Below are 21766 nucleotides of genomic sequence, written 5' to 3' on the forward strand. Positions count from 1 at the left end.
GCTTTTAACATTTTAGAATCATTCGGATCCCTCAAAATTATTTCTCAACAAGTTCAAGATTCAAGATTTTCAAGTTTTGAAATTCAAGAACTTTAAGTTTCCAAGATTGATTAATTTGCTAATTCGTTTTTCAACCTTATCATCATTATTGAGATTATTTATCATTGTTATTGGGATTATTCATAGAATAAGGATGTTAAAAAAAGCAAGTAGTCAAAAGATTTTCATTTATAATAATAGAGCACTGTACATTAAAGTTCAAGTAGAGAATATATCTACCATCTTTGTAGAGTTAAGTGTCATAGCAATAGAAGTTTCAAATTTAAAATTGAATCCTTTATTTAATAATAGATCACAAAAATATGTAATACCCAAGAAAATTTAAGGCTTCATGCGGGCTAACAAAAGAAAATCTAGTAATGGGTGTGTTGCATGCATAATAAAGTTAAACCTCAAGAGATGGGAGCGAAGGATTAATGGATTCAAGAGGTTAGGGAACAACATTGTTGAGTTACTTTTTGGAGCTAGGATTGGATAGTTACAGGAGCTGAAGCTTGAGGAATAGTGGGCATATCATTTCTTGAAGTTAAGGTTTCAAGATCTGCAGGAACTGAAGCTTGGGAATCAATACGTGCTTAACCAGTCCTAAGGTCAGTAGCTTGAAGTGTTTTAGCATCTAAAAAGCTTTAGTAATTTATTGGAAGCTTGAGTTGCTAGTTAGCAATGACTATAATAATACCTCTTTGAAATTGAGCAATAGCAAACTCATGCCACTTTTGATTGGATTCTTTGTAGCTAGATATTAGCTCCTTTTTTCTTTTAGGATTTTCTTTAACTTTCATCAATTCTTTCTTTAATTCCTCAACAACTGAGCTGAATGTTTGGTCCTTCTTTTCCATCTCCTTGTCCTTCTTCTTTAGCTCCTCAATTTTTTGGGACCTGTTGTTATAGGGACCGCCAAGATTGGTCTTTTTCTTCTCTCTCTCTCTCTCTCTCTCTCTATTTATTCTTGTTTAAAAGAAGCAATGTGTTACACATAATCATAGATAAAGGGCTTGTTTGTTATTTTAATAGTTTTAAAAGATTATTTTGTAATTGTTAAATAGTTTAAGGGGTTTTTTGTGTAATTTACCTTGAAAAATATATGTTTTATGGTATTAATGAAAAATATATGTATTAAATTTTGTCCTAAATTATGAATTTATGATAACATTTTTTTCATTAAAAACTCAATTATTGATGCAATTAAAGACCATAATTATATTTTCATATTATTATTTAATCATAAAATATTAATTTTTTAACTTTTATGTAGCCTTTAACTATAAAAATTAACTGAAAAAGATTGACGAATGAGTCTATTTTCATAAACATGAAAAGCTAGAAAAGGATAATGATGATTTTCTAAAAGCATCGACTCCTAATATAATAATTATGACAAACTAAAAGAGGTCTAAATGAAATTTGCCCTTATTGATATGTATAATTTGTAATTTTAGATAATTGATATATATATATATATATATTTTTTTTTAAAAGTTAAATTTGAACATTCATGAGTATAACTATAATCGTATTAAAGTATGAAAAAATAAAATTGTGATTTATTACTCTAAATATGCCCTTGTTTATCACGAGTAAGCAAATAAATTCCGTCATCTATCAAAGAGCAAATAAACGATATTTTAGGAGTCATGCCTTTCCCATTTCAAATGTGTCATTTCTTTTAGGGTTTATTGTACTTTATAATTTATACAATTTAGGCCATTTGTTTTAAAACTACCACATTTAGCTTTCCATTTTTGATTTTGTGCACATTGGATCCCATTGAATTTAAGACTAGTAGAAAAACTAAGGGTCTATTTGACCATATTTTCAGTTTTCTATTATTTTAAAAAAATAAAAGGCATTTGACCATTTAAGATCTTGGGCTTATTATGACACTCTCGAGGTGTTTAACTTGTTTGGACTCTCTGGAGTATTTGGCCCATTCAAGTGGCTCCATATGTTAGGCCTATTTGGATGGTCTTGAACCGATTTCCATCATTCAGGTAGTCTCTGGATATAAGGATCCATTTGGTGTTTCTAAGCCTTAAGCCTTAACCCAATTTAAGAGGTTCCAGGCATCAACCTAGTTCGAGTGATCCTGAGCCTTGATATTGTTAGATGAGATTAAAATTGATCGTTTGGACGACTTTGTACTATGTTAAAATTATTTTCAAAGCAAGGGAAAACAATTAAATATTGTATCCTAATATTTATTTTTTTTAATTGTTTTTGTTTTCAAAAAGTATTTTTGGAAAATAATGGTCAAACATCATAAGTGTTAGAATAATTTTTTATTTTTAAAAATAAAAAAATTATTTTAAAAATAACTGATCAAACAAACCCTTAGTCTTCTATTAGTTTCTTTTAATCCAATTAGATCAATGCATAAGAAATTAGAAGAAAAAAATTTAATATGGTAGATTTTAAAATAAAAGGACTAAATTGCTTGATAGTAAAAAAATAAAAGGGTATGAAAGAACAATTAATTTATTATTATTTAATAAAACAAGAATAGAGATTTTGGAATAATATTTGGTGGATCTAATAATATGGAGTTATTACTGTGGAGTCTCTTTTAAATTGTTGATAAGTTTAAGAAACATAAAAGAAATTAAGGAACAAAAAGGCTTTTTCTTTTTAGCTAACCAATTAATAAATGTTTCTCTTTAAAATAAATCCAATTTCTCTCTCTCTCTCTCTCTCTCTCTCTCTCATAACACTTTATCATTATTTTATTTTATTTATCTACTCTCTCTTTGTTATTTTTTCATTAACAACAAGAGAGCTAACCCATTAATTTTCAAATCAATATTTATAGAAATACTTAATTTTATTTCCAATTTATGCCACATATGTTTTACATTTTACAAGCAATAATCAAATTTTCAAATTTATAATTTGACTTCAACAAATAAGACAAAATGATTTTAACCTTATTTAATTTTTTACCAATCAGATGCATCTGATAAAACAAAATGAATAATGAAAATGCTAAAAAAAAAAAAAAAAAAAAAAAACTTCACCATTCCATTTACTCATATCAAAATCAGTTTTAGTCCGCTTCGACGGCCAAGAAATTTCCTCTTTGAAAATTGAGACAACGATGGAGCTTTTTCTTCTCCTATTTTAGTAAGAGTTGAAAAACCATGGCGCTTAGTATCGTCGTCAAAAACCTTAACAACCAGCCGTAAAAATTAATTTAACATTAAGAAATTAGGAAAAATAATAATTGCCTTATAGGGCTGTTAGATATCGGACACGTGGACTAACACCGATGTTTTCGTCTACGTTGACGCACTCTAAACAATCTCTCAGTCCCTAATCAATGGAACCTAATCCTTCTCTTCTGCACCTTCGAAAATTTCACAATGGAGGAGGAGAAGGTTGGTTCTACGTAAACGACAAAAAATCAACGATCACAGATCCATCTCCACCAACAGTTTCATCACAGCCGTTCAACCGCTCTTCGTCTATGGGTGGTCAAATCCCCCCTTTCACTTGCTATATTAGCTACACCGTAACATTTCTTCTTCTTCTTTAAGGACTCTGAGGTCCGACAACGTACCGGCGAGGACAGAATCGGAAAGTTGGTTTTATTTCTGTGATTAATGGGATTTCCTAGAAGGGAAACGATTCAGTCCGAGTCGACTCGTTTCTGAAAAAGGGAACTGAAAAAGGGTGAAAAAAAAAAAAAGTCTTTTTGGCTGGAAACCAAAAAAAAGCTTTGGCTTTTGCCAGCGCGCGAGTCGTTATTAGTCGGAGTCCTCGTTCTTTAGCCACGGCGGCGATGAGGGGGAGCTTGTTTTTTAACCGTAGGATGGTACTGAGGTGTCGACAAATCGCGATCTCGACCGTTGGATCAATGAAGATCAAGATTCTCCTCAGCTGTTGCATCGGCTTCACGCTCTTCGCGCTCGCTAGCCGTGCTTCGGATTACATGGGTTGGACCAATCCCAATGCTTCTGTCAGTCGGCTTGATGATCCACGGTTCGTATTAAGTTTAGTGAAATTTATTCATGGATTAGGCAGCTAAGTAGTTAGGTATCCAATCCAAATCCTAATTTTTTTATTTTTATTTTTATTCGTTTTTGGGTAAATATGTTTTCCTAGTAAAGTTTATTAGTTTTACATCAAAATCTAGTAGATTAGTTTTTGTGTTTAGTTAAAATAATTATATCTCTTGGGTTGCACTTATTGTTAAATGAATGGTTAGGGAAGTTTCTACTTTTGCTTCCAAGCAAAAATGTTGGTAAAGAGTGTTAAAAGAATAAGTAACAAAACCGTCATTTCTGTTAAATTTTAGTAACTTTGGGTGTTTGAGTTTTTAGATCAAACTTGGTGATTTTGGTGTCAGTTAAGGACAATGTACTTCCTTGAATTTCTCATTTTTGGAAATATTTAAAGCAATTTATGTATTAGATTATTTAAGGTCCGAACTTGGAAGATGGTTTAAGTAGCGTATTTTTGAGAAATTATTGAATTGAAGCTAGCATTAGTGACATTTTCATCTATTTTTATTTTTATTTTTATTTTTATTTTTTTAATGTTTGAGAAAGTACCATAAGGTGTTGGTTCAAGTGTACTGATTGTCGGAGAATGAATTTGTATGGTTATGCTATTGGCTTAAAGTCTTAGAACCCAGCCAGGAAATTTTTTATTTTTTATTTTTTTATTTTTTGAATGTATTTCATCTTCCCTTAATTGGGTTTTTCCTCTATATCGTAGATTGATTTGTTGTTTCATTGGAGATCATCATTATCATGCATTTGTTGCTGGAATGTATGTAATGAATGTGCAGGAAAGGATATGCTATTGTAATGAATACATGGAAGAGATATGATCTTTTGAAGCAGTCGATTTCTCACTATACTACATGTGACCGGCTCAACTCGATACACATTGTGTGGAGTGAGCCTAATCCTCCATCAGATGATCTTAAAAAGTTTTTTGATAACCTTATACAGTCCAAAGCAAGGAATGGGCGACAACTTGAGTTGAAGTTTGAAATCAATACAGAAGACAGCTTGAACAACAGATTTAAAGAAATTAAGGATTTGAAAACGGATGCCATTTTTTCTATTGATGATGACATTATATTTCCATGCAATTCAGTAGAATTTGCTTTTAAGGTTTGGCAAAGTGCACCAGACACAATGGTTGGATTTGTACCCCGTGTTCATTGGGTTGATAAAACGGTATGTCTTAAATAAAATATTTTTCCCTCCTGTCCCAATCCTTTAATTCTGATATTGGCTTCCATCTAGAGCTCCTATTAAATGAAGTTTGTCAGTGTTATCTGCTAATACTTTTACAATATCCCATCCATGATCTGAATTAGTTTTGCAGTATTTTCCGAGAGTTCTGCATGTTGTTGGCTTTTATGCTTCAAATGATTATTCACATTTTTTTAGGAGGATAAACAAACTTATATCGAATTGCTATGCAATTTATCTTATACAACTTTAAGTCAACCTGGCAATGATGGCTCAATTTGGTTTAGTATAATTTTAGTACTTCTTGTTTTAGATGTATAACACTTGCTTTAATGTTTAAGCGATCAAGTCTCTGTTTTTATCACGTTGAACGAAACACTAAGGGAAGAAAGAGTTGAAGTCCTATCAAAAGTCCAAATTTTCAAGATTATCTGGGATATACAGCTTTTGATATTTTGGTATTCCGCCTCGAGCTAGAATAATATAAAATGTAGTTATAGCTTTATCCATTTCAGATGGAAAGTAGGAAAAAACTACTTGAGAAAGTTGTTGGTGCTGTAGTCTTAGTTTTTGCCTTGGCAGAGTAGATGATTCCTTTTCTGAATAGAAGAGGAGGCATTCATTTGGGCCAATAATAAATGTTGATATACTATTTATGCTACTACAGGCATTGATTTGAGTTGAATTTGGTTTTTGAGTTGGTATTCATTTTTTGGTTCTGATAATATAAGCTAGAACAAACTTTGGTTCTGTCAAAATTGGATATTCCTAATGGTAAGTTTTAATGCAGAAAGGCACTTTGGATAGCTACGAATATGGTGGATGGTGGTCTGTATGGTGGACAGGCACTTACAGTATGATCCTTTCCAAGGCAGCCTTCTTCCATAAGAAGTATCTAAGTCTTTATACTGAAAAAATGCCGGCTTCAATAAAAGAATATATTACCAAGAATAGGTTTTTTCACTTGATTATTTTGTTGTATTTTCTCTTTTTCTGCATCCATTTTTTAAGCTGTGTTGTTGACATGTAGTAAATTCTGCCAGGAACTGTGAAGATATTGCGATGTCATTTCTTGTAGCAAATGCTACTGGTGCTCCTCCTATCTGGGTGAAAGGTATTTAAATGCAAATTCCAAAACTATACATTAGTTTCATTTCGTACATTTGGTATAATATATATGTTTTTTTGTTTTGTTTACCATTTCTTATTTTATATATGTTAATGTAGGTAAAATATTTGAGATTGGTTCAACGGGAATCAGTAGCTTGGGAGGTCATATTGACAAAAGAACCCAGTGCGTTAATAGATTTGTTGCGGAGTTTGGGCGAATGCCTTTGCAATCTACAAATATGAAGGCTGTCGATAGCCGGAAAACCTGGTTTTGGTGATTGAGCATGATCTTTCATTTCGATTGCTAAATTTATAACAATTTCCACTCTTCTGGTGAGATAGAGTTGTTATGGATTATGATTTTCTTTGCCATGTGGTTGTATAATATTGCATTCTACATCAATTTTTGTGTTCGTTGATATAGAAGCTAATTTAGCACATCTTAGGGATTTTGTATTCTTACCGTGTAACAAAAGGCAATTGCTATATGAAATTAGTTTATTCTATGTTGGCATTTTGCATGTATTAATAGACTGGACGTTTTATTTCCTTATGCTTTTCGTACTGAGGTAAATCTTCCATTCTGCTTGGACAGTATTACTTGAATGACTGCGTTCAAAAACTTAATATTTTGCACAAAAACTTAAAAAGACTGAATAAAAAGGTGCAGGTTCACAAAGCAGGGCTTTTAGAAGATGATGATAACTTGTATATTAATTCTTCAATTCAACCAGCTGAGTATTGCACCAAATTGATGGTTCTTAAACAATATCTGACTACTTAATGACCAAGATTAGTATAAACATTCAGGATTAATAGTGTTGAATTATGTGTATGCTTAAATTGACCCTGTATTTAATCTATAGTATGCAACTCAAAATTCAAAATAAATTTCTAACATCCGACTAATATGACATGCTACTGTCAAATTAAATTAAGTATTGATTCCTACCATCACATCTTTAAGAAAGTCATTTTTTCCGAAAACAAAATCATTAAAATTTAATATTTTTGTGTCGAACGCCATAAAAAATATTTTTATTTTTTGAAAAGTAGTTGTAGGCATTTATTGTTCATTTAGAAAGTGATTTTAAAATGGCTAAAATTACTTTTAGAGAGATAAAAGTGCTTCATATAGAGTTTTGCAGCAAAATAGAAATCACCTTCTAATAACTTTGTTATTGAAAAATCACGTACTTAATGATTTCAGAAAAACATATCAATGAGGTGTTTTTTGAAAAATTACTTAAGAGTTGTTATATTGTTCATACCAGCAGGCCTATAAACATTTATTTACAATCAAGAGAGAATGTAAACAAGAAACACTAGAGAAAATAAACTAATTCAATCTTCTGTTTTGATACTCTTACAATATTTATGTGGAATGAAAATCTGGAGGAGATAAATACAAAGGTCTTCAATGGGATTAAAACATTGTTACTGTGTTCAAATTTCCATCTCCTTTCTTTTCTCTTCGAACTCTAAAAATTTTGCAGATTCAAATCCCATTATTATTATTTCTGAACCATCATATAATGTATGTCCACTATTTTTACTTTGAAATAATTTATTCTATGTAGCAACTGGGTTGAAGATTACTCAACTCCCAACATTGACCAGACAAAAACATCCAGCAAAATGCCTCTTCTACTTGCTTCTCCTTCTTCTTCTTCCCCCCTTTTTTTTTTTTTTTTTTTTTTTTTTTTTGTGTTTTGGGGCCAAGTTCATGTTTGAAACTAATGAATCTCATTTGAAAACGATGTCCATCTAACTTTCGGAGAAGACGGACTTATTAAGGCTCAAATAGTGTTCTGGGAATCGAAAAAGGATACCTTATTTTACGCATTGTAATCTTTATCATAGTTGTCGTCATTATCAAGAGGGAAGCAAGTGTCTCTGCCACCAGTGTTCCATAGGAAGTTGGCATACTTGGAAGCATGATACCTGTTTTTTGGCTCGGCAGCCATAGCTTCCAGGTATCGCTCTTCTGCGCCCCAATAATCTTTCCTGACCATCCACAAAAACTCTGCATATTGGCTCAAAGCTAAAGCATCTGGTTGATCCACCTGCACGGCTCTTCTAAAGCAATCCTCTGCCCTGTGAACACAGCATCACAAATTTCAGTCTCTCAAAATTGTCGAAGATGAAATATACTATAATGGAAAAAAAAAAAAAAAAAATGAAAGAAGAAGAAATTATGGTTCATTTTGCAAGTAGGAGATACATTGGTCATTCAAACTGGTAAAGCAAATTATAATACATACTAGAAGTCTTATAAATGTGAATATAGCATGGTTGACTCGGACAGCTTAAGTGGCTAAGGTTGTCCTGTCTCTAAAACCAGGAAAGGTCTGCTCAAGTGACAAAATTGTCCTGTTTCTGAGATTATGTTACAGTATGCATAATGTTTACTAAGTCCTTGAATTACAATTTTCAGCTAGTTGGTTAGGGTGTGACGCTTTTATAGATCGCAAAGATCATGTTTTGAGGGTAATTGAGTTTCCTTAAGACCTAGAAGTGATGAGAGGGGCTATAAATGGAAGAAGTGAAGTATTTATTTTTAATTTTTTTTTTTTTTTTTTTGCATATGACATTGAGGTTACGCTATTCGTCTTTGAGTTTAACCACTTTCAAAGATTTATCACATTATGTAGAGAAGAAAACCCTTCTAAACCATTTACCAAACAATCTCTCTCCTTTAGTCATCGAATGAAAGTTTCCAACAGAATCATGTCATGTTAATACCGGAATAAATGTCATGCCAACCCAAAAAGACATCAAAGAGTAGTCTCAGAACAAATTCATCTACTAGCTAGTTATTTTTGTCAGGTCAAATCCATTTCATTTATTAAGAATTAGTATATAAGGATGTCCCATAAAGATGATTAGTCTTAAGTCTATGTTTGCTTGCTAAGATATCCTTTGTTTGCTAAAGTCAAATGAATAATACCATAATTTGCATAGACAATTAGAAAGCCTAAATTGATCATTAGCAGTGAAAAAAAAAAAAAAAAAAATCTCCAGATTTTATATCCTTATTTCCTATCCATTCTATACATTATTTTTATATCACTTCCATTGTGTAGTCTATGCATAAACAACCAAGCCAAGAGAGAAAGCAAAGTATATAAATCAATCTCACCTGTCATGGTCATGAACTACAAGGTAGAGAAATTGTGCATAGTTAAATAGAAGAAGAGGATTATCAGGATCTTGAAGTAAACCAATCTGGTATGAAAGATCTGTTCTGAAGTAAAGATCGCGATCATCAGCTTCAATCTCCACGTACACTGGGGCCACCAGTCTATGCATTGTTTCTTGATCAAGAGCCTCGTCCTTCAACTCTGCCTTCATTCTTGAAGCTTCCTCTACCATTGATTCCCACAAACTCATCTCCTCTTCACTGCTGATGATCAACTCCATCGCAAACCAATCACCGTACATCTCACCCTGAACAATATTTTTTGGATATTGGATTGGAATTGATGATCTCCCCAAGATCCTGTCCCCGCCTTCGGTCCCACTTGCAGTTGGATTAACTTTGTCCCCACCGCCGCCACTTTTGCTTCCATTGGAGTGATCCACTGTAAACAATGTTTCATTTTCTGATACTTCATCAAGAAAAGACTCAGTCAAAGCTGGCAATGGAGTCGCTGCAACAACAGCGTTGTCGGCCATGGAATACACACTGAAATTAGCTACGAGGACGACGACATAGATCATTAGAGATGGTGTTCGAGAAAACACCTGTTGAAACAGCCAAAGAAATGAGGCGTTGATTTCTCTCTGCACTTTTCCTATGATCTCTTCCAAATCTTCACCGTTAAGACTTCCTCTTATACTCAACGCGTAGCTTTGAAGTTCGCGGACGATGAACACCATGGAAGAGAAGGCCTTGTTTACAGAACAGCAGGTGAACTCCCCTGCTTCTCTCAAACTTTCCTCAAATTGTTTTCGCTTCCTCTTTATCATCCTAATGGATAGAGGAAGTTCAACGCTATTTGCTTTAATTTCAATGCTCAGAAACCTAACTATTTCTCTTCTTTCAGGCCAATCTGGTGGGTCACGCTGAATGCCAAGCATTGAAGGCTGTAAAATATCAACCTCCATGCTCGGAAAACTTCTTCTTTCCCAATTTTTGCTTTCTTTGTACGTGGAATTCATGGAGATTTTCGATGATGTGCTTGCATTGTCATCTTCATTGTCAAAATTTTGAAGTAATTCTTCTGTCTGATTTGATAATTCATCATCGTAGAACCCACCAGAAGAATTGGCATTGCAGGCTTGTTTGTCACTAGGAACTTTGAAATGACCAGACCATGAAAATGCTGAAGGACAACCAAGGAATCCATAAACCAGTACTCCATCTCTTTCACTGGGTTTTGAAGGAAAAGAAATTGCAGAAGCTGGTTTTGAAGAAGCATTATAATGTAAATAATTTTGAGGGACTATGTGCTGCAAGTTCAGGCAATTCCTTGGTGCAATTACAGCTCTCATTCCCATCTTCTTTCTATTTAGCTCTCAAATTGCTCCATAATCTTTCTATTTAGTTCTCAAATCGCTTAGAAAAGATTAATTAATTTCATAAATAAATAAATAAATAAATAAAATAACAAACACGGGAAGAGGAACGAAAACGAAAAGTTAGATCAAAGAGAGAGAAAATGATGGGAAAAAAAAGAAAAAAAGAAAAAGAAAGGTGGTTCAAGTCCAGATTCCCGTGTGAAAAATGGGTGTCACATGTTTTTCTCAAACAATGGTGGAAATCTTTCTTCTTCAGGATATAAAATTGGATTCATACTAGCAGTAGAAGAAAGTCGCTTTGGCATTCAATCCCATCGAACCTGAAAAACAACAAAAACATAAAAAAAACTGTCAAAAAGCATCATCTTTATCAGATTTTGCAGCCTCTTAAAATTTTTTTATCAAATTTTCTTAGAAAAGAAAAAGAGAAAATCATACAACAGAGATTGATTTAATACTATAAAGTAGATAGATTAAAGTCAGATTCAAAATATATACATAAAGGTTCGTGGTAGTGACGATAATGGCCTCTATTATAGAGTCCAAATATTGTAATGTTTTTTCATTGCCATTCGATTACTAAACCCTCATCTAGTTTGTATAGAAGATCTGTTTCGAAAACGAACAGCTATAGAGAAAGTAAGTTTACAAACATGAGAGTATAGAAAATCAAAATTTTTTTCTAACTTTTTGAAAATTATAAAATGATTAAATTTGTTTTTTTTTTTTTTTTTTTTTCATATTTAACAAAAATTATGAAATGATTTCGGATCACAATCCAGACAAAGTCTACCTAATTATATTGTTGGAGTAAAAATTGGATGAGAAATTAGCTTTTCTTTTCATTATTATTTATTTTGGTAACTTTGGTTTTACATATATATATATATATATGTACGTATGTATATACTAGAAATAACATCTTTACAATATAATCTTGCAGTCGCTAGAAATCTTCCAGCAAGATTATATTTCAATATCGTGGACAAAACTAAAAGTCATATGTGGCTTAGTACAAAATGATTTCAAATTTCTTATAAGGTTGTAGAATAATGGTTAATTTGAGTTTCCAATAGGATTTAAATCCTTTGCATCTTTATAGGATGAAGAATCCCTATTTGGATTGGATTAATCATCTCAGGTTATTAATATATAACAAATTCAATTAAAATTTTAGCAAGTTAGTATTGTCTTTAAATTGGAAAGACTAATAGCATTATATTTTTTGAAATTTTCTTTTATATATATATATATATATATATTTATATTTGTGTTAAATTATGATATTTGAAAATGTAATTTTCCTTAAAACCATTAAGATATGGACAATATTAGCCTCCATACCAGTGCGGAGGCATTCCTCCTTAAACCTTTATGTGGCATATATTATTATTAGTTTATAGGGTTGTTATAGTAGATAGGGTAGTTCACAAGATTCATTCATCAATGCTAATCGTGATTAATTATTTTTTCCACTAATTATTTTTAAAAATTATCTAATAATATTGTGAAGTTTTACATTTTAGGGAGGTTTTATGGTAACCCTAGCGTCTCTTCTGATACACATTAAAAGCAGTTTTTGTTTTTATTTATTTTTATTTTTCTTTACACAGATCCATGTTTGATGATAAAAGTGTAATAAATATACTAGTAATCTAGAAAGAAATTCAAATTCTCAGGAATTGAGGCAAATATAAGACGATCAAATTTTACTTTTTCTTATGATAAAATAAATAAAAGATAAAAGAATAAAAAAAAAAAATAGCACTTATTTCCATTATAAGCTATTCTACCGGTGGCCACTTGATGAATTATTTGTTGAAGTCTCCAACTTTTTATATATTTTTCATGATTTGGTTTCATCTTTGTTGTTTTGTGGTTAATCTAATTGTTTATTTTGTGTCATAGTTATTAGATAGTTAATTGTATATAGCTTGTCGTTTCTTAAACCAAAAAAAAAAAGTTTCGTTTAGTTACATAAAATCAAGGCTGAAGACTAATACTCCATTAATGGAAGATCAAACGCCTGACAAGAATAAGAATGAATTGAATTACTTCGTAGTCTCTACTCTAATTGATTTTATTTTTAATTTAATTATTGTTTATGCAGTCTTCTAGTGAGATTATATCTTATTGTTTATATCTTTTGTTTTTTTCCCTTTCAGTTTTGAATATTTTATACAATTATAGAGCGATTATGTAATATGCTACTAGTAACCAATATATATATATATGGACAGAAAAAAATGCATACAATTGTCCTACACAAATTCCTCTTAAAACCTAAAATATATTGCTTAAAAGTAACTATTGAAAAAAATAAATTATTTATGGGTCCCACGGTATTAATAAGAAAATCTCCATTGATTACATCTTTATAATACAATTATACAAACCACTAATAAAATTCCACCTAAAATGGTAAGGAGGATTGCTTCCACACTGGTGCAGGGGAAAATATTGTTGTTTTAATTCATCATCTAGTAATACAATTTGAAATGATTTATTTGCTTTTCTAAACATAAAAAAAAAAAAAAAAAAATCCTAAATTTTTATATTATTTTTCTTCCCAAGTAATGTATTTATATTCATTATTTAAAGATTTGGCATAATTAAGTATTAAATATATCAATATATATGCATCAAATAAATCAAAACAATTGTAATTGAAATGTAGCAATAAATTCTATTTTTGACCCAATTTTCATTTGTATAATTTTTACATTAAAATAGTATTCAACAAAATATATGTCCTTTGCATCTTATAGATAATTTTTAAAAAATATAGATTAATATCAAATTTTCAATTTAAATTTCTTTGTTCAACTTGCAATAATATTATTTTCTATTAATTATCTATATAGAAACTTGATATTTTTTTAAAAATATATATATAGATAATTTTAGAAAATTATAGGTGATTATCAAATTTTCAATTTAAATTTCTTTGTCAAATTATCTATATTGGAACTTAACAAATTTTTTTAAAATATAGATAATTTTAAAAAATTATACATAATTGTCAGTTTGTCAATTTAAATTTTTTCTGTTCAATTTTCAATAACATTATCTATATTATTTCAATTTTAAAATGAAAAAGTAAACTATCTCAGTTTTGGAGGAAATAGTTCATTATTGATTGCCATTGGTAAAATACTTAGTAAAGTATCATACTTAAATATGTTAATAAGATAATATGCAATAAAATCTTGATAAATAGATAATCTTGTTGAAATAATAAAATTGTTTTGTCCAAACTCAGACTAGTATATTAAATGAACAATTTCATTAAATGCATAAAATTATAATTTTTTTTAAAATCCTCTAAGTATATAAATGAATAATTGATTAAAATTGTACATATATACACATATCCTTTGTCTATACTATAAACGCGAAGAGAAGTGGTTTTTGATCATTTTTTCCTCTTCATTTTGGTTAAAAATGGCACTCCTCCATGCATTTTGCCAACTTTTTTCCATGTGTCAGGAGACGAGTGCACACCCTCCACATAATTAAACAACTGGTTTTCTAAACAACTGGTTTTCCTACAACTTGACAGCTTTTTTTGTACTTACAATTAATGCACATATGTGTTTCCGTAATTGCTGACTTTATTTTCTATAGAAAATTAATGGAGCCTTATGTATCTTATTTAGAAGACTGTTGCTTCCTTCATCACTATGATCTGCTACAGGTACATTTTTTGAAGCACTAACTTGATTCTTTTCTACATCATTCCCATAAAAACTGCTTCGAACAACCTGATCTGCAACAATTTGCCAACCATATTACTTATATTACTTACCACATCAATATAATTAGAATGCAGCAATAAGTATCTCATTTTCACTGGCCATCCACCCCCTAATTAACACATAAAAATACATTTACTAAATTAAGCTTTGCAGAGATAATTGAATAAGATTTACACTTAGTTATGATATTCACATAACCAGGACATTTTTCACTTTTCCCAAGGCCCAACCACCAAAAAAACACCATGAATTTGAGCCATTAGTGTAGGGGCTTGGACGGAAACTAGTGTAACCAGGCCGAAAGAGTCAACAAAGTGAATACCCATTCGGGTATTCATAAACTAAGAAGCTCCATAGAAAATTAAAAAAAAAATTATATATATATATATATATATATAATATAAATGGGTATTTAAAGCGAAACAGAATGAAGAAATGGGTAATTTTTACCTACTGATTTGCATCTGTTGAGAGAACGCCTGGAAATTCAATCGGTGATTTTTTAAAGAAGAAGAAAGTGGGAAGAAAAAAAGAAAGAAAGAAAGGAAAAAAAAAAAACAGAGATTAAAGACAGTAAATGAATGACCTTTGATTAGGAGAAGCGTAGCGTCTGACGACGTTCCCTGAATTTGGTTGAGCTTGTGGTTGTGATTGAGACGACCAATCCTTGAATCTCTCTCTCTCTCTCTCTCTCTCTCTTTATGGATTTCCTCAATGGGTCTTTGTGTGAATCAGAGTATTCCACTTTACCCACCAAAGTCCTCGGATTCACCCGAAATGAAAAACCTTTGATTTTTGATTTTTGCCCATTTTTATTTCTTCAAGTACGGATTTTTAATTTTATTTTTGACTTAGATAAAAAACCAATATATTTTATTCTTTCACTTTAAATCGGAGTTCAATTTTCTATTTATTTTAATTTATTTGGAAAATCTAAAAAAAAAAATTAAATTTTTTGTTAAAGGGTAGCCATGACTTTTCCACAAATAAAAAAACAGTAGCCAAGGGTTGACCACATATGCCATGCTATGACCTTTCCATTTCATTTTATGTCCTGCTCTTCACTAAAACAAATGAACTCATTATTTAAGCTCCACTCAAGCATGCACTTTCTTTCCTCGACGAAGAAAACAGTTGTATCATTTTTGTGAATTATTCATTGATAAATTCTTGTTTAACTTTGATCCTCTTATTAGAATTTTTTCGCAAACTATAAAATGGGGAGAGGATAATATTAGGAAAAAAAATAATAATAATGATAATGCATTTTATTGGTTTAAAGAAAATGATAAAAACCTATCAATTGATGACACTCAACTAATAGGTGAAAATTTATGTATAAAAAAAACAACAACAAACAAAGACTTAATAACAACAACAAACGAAAATTATTTATTATGTGGTCTAGATTTTACTGTATTGTTTTTGCTTAAATTTTTGTTTGATATTAGAACTTTATTAGTTTTTTTTTTCCCTCAAAAAAAGTGGCAACTGTAGTTTTTTTTTTTTGTAACCTCCTTTTTTGTTTATAATTACGTTCTTTATTAATGTTTCTATATAAACAATTTTTTTAGGTGTTTGTTGCTTTTACAACATAAATTTGGCGTAGCTTTTGTTTGTAGGGAATATATGTTTATTTCTTTACTAGATATGTCTTTTCAAATTTTTTTAAAAAATTTACATGGTTTTAATTTTATTGAGTTGTTATGTTAGTATGTTATTATTGGTTGATAGGGATGAACAAAATGTAAATAGCTTCATATTAATATTATTGAAACCCTTCATTATTTTTTTATTTTAAAGTAATTAATATTAGTTGGTTTCCTTCTCTTCAATCGAAAGTTAAAATATATTATAATTGTTAATAATGAAATATTCATTAAATAATTTTATACGTTAAAGAACTTAACGTTGGTTTATATGAAATTTAAGATACAAAATGTTTATATGGAATTTAGAAAAGTATCAATGGTGTTAAAATATCCTCGTTTATGATGCAAGTATTTTGTGTTTTCATTGCTCATTTAATTTTTTGTTTGGTAAAAGATGTTCTATTTTCTATAAAAAATAAATCATCTTTTATGAAATGCTTTATATGATTATTTTATTCAAATAAATTTTCTCCTTCCTATTAATATAAAATTAAAAAATTAATCAGTAAATAAATATTTTTCAAATTATTGTATCAAAGCAATTATAAAATTATTTTAATTAGAAATTTTCCAGAACTATTATATATCCAAATTTCATATTAAAGCTATACGTGGCCACACCTAGTATTTAAAATACATGTTAAGGTCTGGGTATTCCCATGGCAATACCCTTGGCCAGAGTATTATAAACTTCTCCTTTTCTTTTTCTTTTCTTTTTTTTTTTTTTTTTCAAAGAAGTATGGTATATAAAGGTGTATGTGGACCTTTTGAAGAAGGAATTAATTTGGACGATTGGGAATCGTAGTAATGTGGAGTTCGGGGAGGATTGCTGGTGTAAAGGGAGAATTCTAAAAGATTTCTCTGTTAGAAAATTTAATAATGATTGGGGAATAAATGTTAAGGATTTAATTCATGATCGCAGTTAGAAGGTTGCTGAATTGAATCAATTTGTTTCTCATGAGGTGATTAAGAAATTTTCAGTATTTCTGTGGCTGCAAGCTCTGATATATCTGATCGTTTAATATGGAGCAAGACCGAGAATGGGATTTTTTGTGTGAAATCAGCTTATTTTGCCATTGAAAGTATTTTGGAAACTGGTAAAAGTTGGGAATGGAGCTGAATCTGAAGCCTGGAAGTGATTCCAAGAGTTCATATTTTTTGTTGGATGATGGTCCAAGAGAAACTGTAAACTAATGTTAACAAGTATAGAAGGCATCTGAGTTTTGATTTTTATTTGCAACATTTGCAAAAATGCGGATGAGGATACTCTTCATGTCTTAAAGGGATGGTAAAGTGGCAAAAGGTATCTGGATCTCCCTTGGTATTATGGATTTCAATACTGGTTTCTTTACTTACAATTGTACTGATCGATTTGCTGCAAATTTGAAAAGCAAGAATTATTTAGCTTTAAATAACGGGAAGACTAATGTTAGATAGAGTGCTCCTTTTTAGTGTTGGTTGTTGGCTTTTGTGGAAGTGGAGGTGCAAGGCCCTCTTTGGTTAGAATTTTCAAGCTCCAAGTGAGGTTATAAAAAATTACACTTTGGAGATGTTTTCTGCAAGAGATAAGGTCAGATTCAATGGTAAGAAATCTGTTTGTTGGTTGTCCTAGAAGGCTCCCTTGATTTGGGATTTGTGGAGAATTGCACATCTACGATGAAGCAAATGCCATCAGTTACTCTTAATCATGTTTTGTAGGGAGTGCGGTTCTATTGCAGTCTTTCTTGTCAAGTTAAGTCACTTTCAATTTGGGACTGCATGTTCTAGGGGCCTGTGTGGTATGCAAGATTGGATGGATTGGGATTGGGATTGCATGGATAAGAATAATCCTATCTTATATTTGGTATCGATTACCACTAATTATATATATATATATATATATATAATATCAATCATATCATAATATCTAATGTTATGTTTTTCTTTATTAGTCCTTAATCAAAATTAAGATTTAAAATTCAAAAATAGTAAAATATAGATTTAATAACATATTAAAATTTTGTTTAGGATTTAAAATTAAAAAAAAAATGATAAAATATAGATTTAATAATATACTAAAATTTTATTTAGGAAAAATGAATTCTGTTTGGATTAAGTGATTAATCAAATATGATTTTAAATATTAATTATTAATGCGATTTAAGAACTCAAAAAGGAAATCATAATATTAGACCAAATTTGAACCTAATTGTATATATAATTATTATTAAATTGATTTTTGAATTAAACAAAATTATTTAAATTAAATAAGTTCAATATAAAAAAACATATAAATCCGTTATCTAATTATTTTTTAAAAATTTTATCTAATTAATATGTAAGATCATTAACATCAACTTGTAAAATTGCATTTATTAATTTAGATATCTATAAAGAAGGGAAAAAATTGGAGAGACAAAAATAAAATGCAAATAAAAAGGTTTAAAAATAATAAAAAGAAGAATGAAAAGATAAGAATAGAAAAAAAAAAAGCATGAATTAAAAAAAGAAGAAAAAGAAAAGAAAAGATAAAAAATATAGGAAAAAAAATGATGTCTGAAGAAAAGAAACAAAGAAAAGGAATATAATATTGAAAAAATAAAAAGATGATAAAAAATTAAAAAAGAATAGTGGAAGAAAAAAAAAAAAAGGAAAGGAAAAAAACGAAAACGGGAAGAAACAAAGATTAAAAAAATAATAATAATAAAGAAAATCATCAAAAGTTTAATCTGAGTAGGATAAAATAATTCTATCCTTCTGTATGGGATTAATTATTTCAAAGATTTAATTATTCCATTCTAGCTAAGATTATTTGAAAGATTCAAAATTTTTTAATAGTATGGACTATTCACATGTAGAATTAGGGTTATTTTATTATAATTTCAATCTTAATCCTATCCACCAAACAGGAGTTAAAGCAATTTATGCTTAATCGTGGTATAGGAAGTATTTCTTCCAGATTGATAAAAGTGAGCCTGTTAGCTCCGTTTTCTTAGCAATAAAAATTGCAATGAATCGTATATTTTATTTTTGGTCAGAGCAATGAATCGTATATGGTCATCGAATGGGAGTTCATACCCCCCCATCTAATTTAATACTTAAATTTCACTCCAAAACAAATAAACACAATTTTTATTTTTTGATTTTTCTTCAAACCAAATAAACACACTTCCATTAAAAGGAAAGTATCCTACGATATAATTAATTGAATAAAAAGAATTCATAACCATAATGATTGACATTTCTATATGAATAAGAAAATTGTACAAAAATCATACAAACCGATGCCGCGGGGCCAAAAAATAAAATAAAATTAGTACAAAAAATATTGTGACAAATAATCATCATTTTTTTTTTTTTTTGTTTACTACCAAACGTAAAAAAGGGAGACTATGCAATTTCCAAAATGGTGTTCAAAATCCCTATCCAACTCGTCCGAGTAACGCGGGTCAACCCAGTCAACACAGGTCAACCACCTATTCCCATGACTGTTTCCTCCGAGTTCGTCTATCCAAAACATGAACTCCTCCATGTTCATGAGTCAAAATATCGCCTAGAAAAGTCTTCGCCGCGTCCAAGCTCGGAAAATAGGTCGGCTCCAGGAATATCTGACTCAGTGAGTCACACGCGTCACTCACCACAACTCGGTTCCCTTTGGCTTCCAAGCTTCCCATCACGATCACAAGCACTTGCTTGTACGCGTAGAAGAACCTCTTGAGCGCCGATTCGATCGCCTGCAAAGCCTGAAGAAGATGAATCTTCTCGAATCCCTTCTTCTCCGAGTACAGTTTCATGGCGGCTTCTTGGATCCTCGGCCCACCTTTTGGATCAACCTCCACACCCAAAATGTTAGGAACTTTGTGCTTCAGGTCCTTACTCTGCTTTGCGATCTCCACGAGCGCCTTCGATCTGAAGCAGAAGGCTTCCGAATCCTCCATTGATTTCACGCCCAACTGGTTCTTCAGCCTCAGGAAATCGTCGGGGTCCATCAGAAGGTGAAGATCTTCGATCTCGGCGAGAAGCTTCCAGATGCGCTCGATCATATAGCAATCGCTCGAGGCTTTTTCGAAATCTTTCCCTTCGACTCGATCCGCGACTCGCCTGAGAAGCTCTTGGGAGACGAAGATCCACGACTCCAGCAGCTGGTGCGTGGTGTACACCGTCTGGTTCTCGTAGTTGCCGACGAAATCGTACGGACTCTTCTTCAGTGAATGTACTTCGGCGGGCTTGCAAACCAGGTCGTAATCAAGGTTCGGTTTCCCGGCAAGGTTCGGCTCCCCCAAACCCAGGGTGTACGGACACCTCCGCATCTCGCACTCCAGCGAGTACAAGATTTTCTGCGCCACATCCTCCGATTTCTGCCACGTAACCAGCCGAGGAAGGAGGCTCGCTTCGCTTGTACGGCTCACCACCGTTGTCTCGCCGGGAATCTTCCATACCTCGGCGTAGCTTCCATCGCGAGCCAGCACGCCTTTCGATGAGCTCAAATCAACGATGGGGGCTCTTCCACGAGTCTCGCCGTCTTCTACCTCGTCTTCGCACAGCATAGCGATGACTTCGATCTGATTCGTGGTGAGGGACTCGAGCCGACGTTTCCATTCCCTCTGGTTCGCGTACGGTCTGGGGTCCGATGACACGATCGAAATGAACCGGAACGTAATTTCTAGAGCCTGCAAAGCCGGTTTCAATATGGACTCGTTTTTCCAGTCGGGAAACTCCTTAGAGCTCCATAGCTTTCTCAACTCAGGAAGACGAAGATAGTGTTCGTATGCAGAGCAAGAAGAGGAAGAAGCAGTTGAGATTTCGGCTTGTACGGTACGAAACGAAGGCGGCATCGGCACCGAAATATGGAGCTTGTTAGAGAGCTTTGGGGATTTGCTGGGCATGTCTGAAGATACTATCTTTGCTTTCCACTCCAAATCTACCATTTTCCAAAGCTGCGAAAATTGAAAATTCTGATAAATTGTTTTTTTTTTTTTTTTTTTTTTCCTTTCTTTTTGGGTTTTGTTTTGAATTGAGAAATATATGGAGAAAGAGAGAGGGTATTTATAGTGGCTTTTGGAAATTTGAATGGGAAAAAAAGGCGTGTGGAATGAAAGAAATAAGAGCATGAAGAACGAGGAATTTGAAAGTCGCGGTATTGTTGAAAACAAAAAAAATAATAATAATTCAGATAATTTTCAATTTTTTAAAAGAATAAAATTATAAAAGTAATAATTTTATTTATAAAATTAAAAATAAATATATAAAATAAATGTAGCATGAAGCTTATCCATATCACCTAACAGAGACGGTGTCTCATGCCCTGAACCCCCGTTAACATGGAAATCGCTTGGAATCGTTGACGTTGGACCTTGGTCCTTTTTACTCGTTCACCGTTCAAACTAAGTCCGCCAAGGAAAAATCCTTATCTACTACAAATCTCTTCTTTCATCATTTGGTGCACGAGCAATCACATTCTGCCACATGGTCTGTTTTTAGG

General features: G+C 31.5%; 3 protein-coding genes across 3 annotated transcripts; 1 reads left to right on the plus strand and 2 right to left on the minus strand.

The window, feature by feature from the left end:
- The first annotated feature begins 3312 nt into the window (after positions 1-3312).
- Positions 3313-6877, plus strand: LOC107407955 (glycosylinositol phosphorylceramide mannosyl transferase 1). Its single transcript, XM_016015298.4, has 5 exons — positions 3313-4035; positions 4847-5243; positions 6052-6215; positions 6305-6375; positions 6489-6877. Exons 1-5 carry the CDS (start codon positions 3836-3838, stop codon positions 6647-6649), a joined length of 993 nt encoding a protein of 330 aa, XP_015870784.2. The 5' UTR covers positions 3313-3835; the 3' UTR covers positions 6650-6877.
- A 742-nt stretch (positions 6878-7619) lies between these two features.
- Positions 7620-11545, minus strand: LOC107413776 (uncharacterized). Its single transcript, XM_016021821.4, has 3 exons — positions 11394-11545; positions 9514-11215; positions 7620-8468 (listed from the first exon to the last, which is right to left on the minus strand). The coding sequence occupies exons 2-3, from the start codon at positions 10872-10874 to the stop codon at positions 8210-8212; spliced, it is 1620 nt and encodes a 539-aa protein (XP_015877307.3). The 5' UTR covers positions 10875-11215; positions 11394-11545; the 3' UTR covers positions 7620-8209.
- A 7962-nt stretch (positions 11546-19507) lies between these two features.
- Positions 19508-21322, minus strand: LOC125421406 (nematode resistance protein-like HSPRO2). The gene has a single exon (XM_048470363.2). The coding sequence runs from the start codon at positions 21210-21212 to the stop codon at positions 19761-19763; it is 1452 nt and encodes a 483-aa protein (XP_048326320.2). The 5' UTR covers positions 21213-21322; the 3' UTR covers positions 19508-19760.
- Between the last annotated feature and the right edge of the window lie 444 nt (positions 21323-21766).

Source organism: Ziziphus jujuba, chromosome 8 (genome assembly GCF_031755915.1).
Source record: "Ziziphus jujuba cultivar Dongzao chromosome 8, ASM3175591v1".
NCBI classification, from domain to species: domain Eukaryota; kingdom Viridiplantae; phylum Streptophyta; class Magnoliopsida; order Rosales; family Rhamnaceae; genus Ziziphus; species Ziziphus jujuba.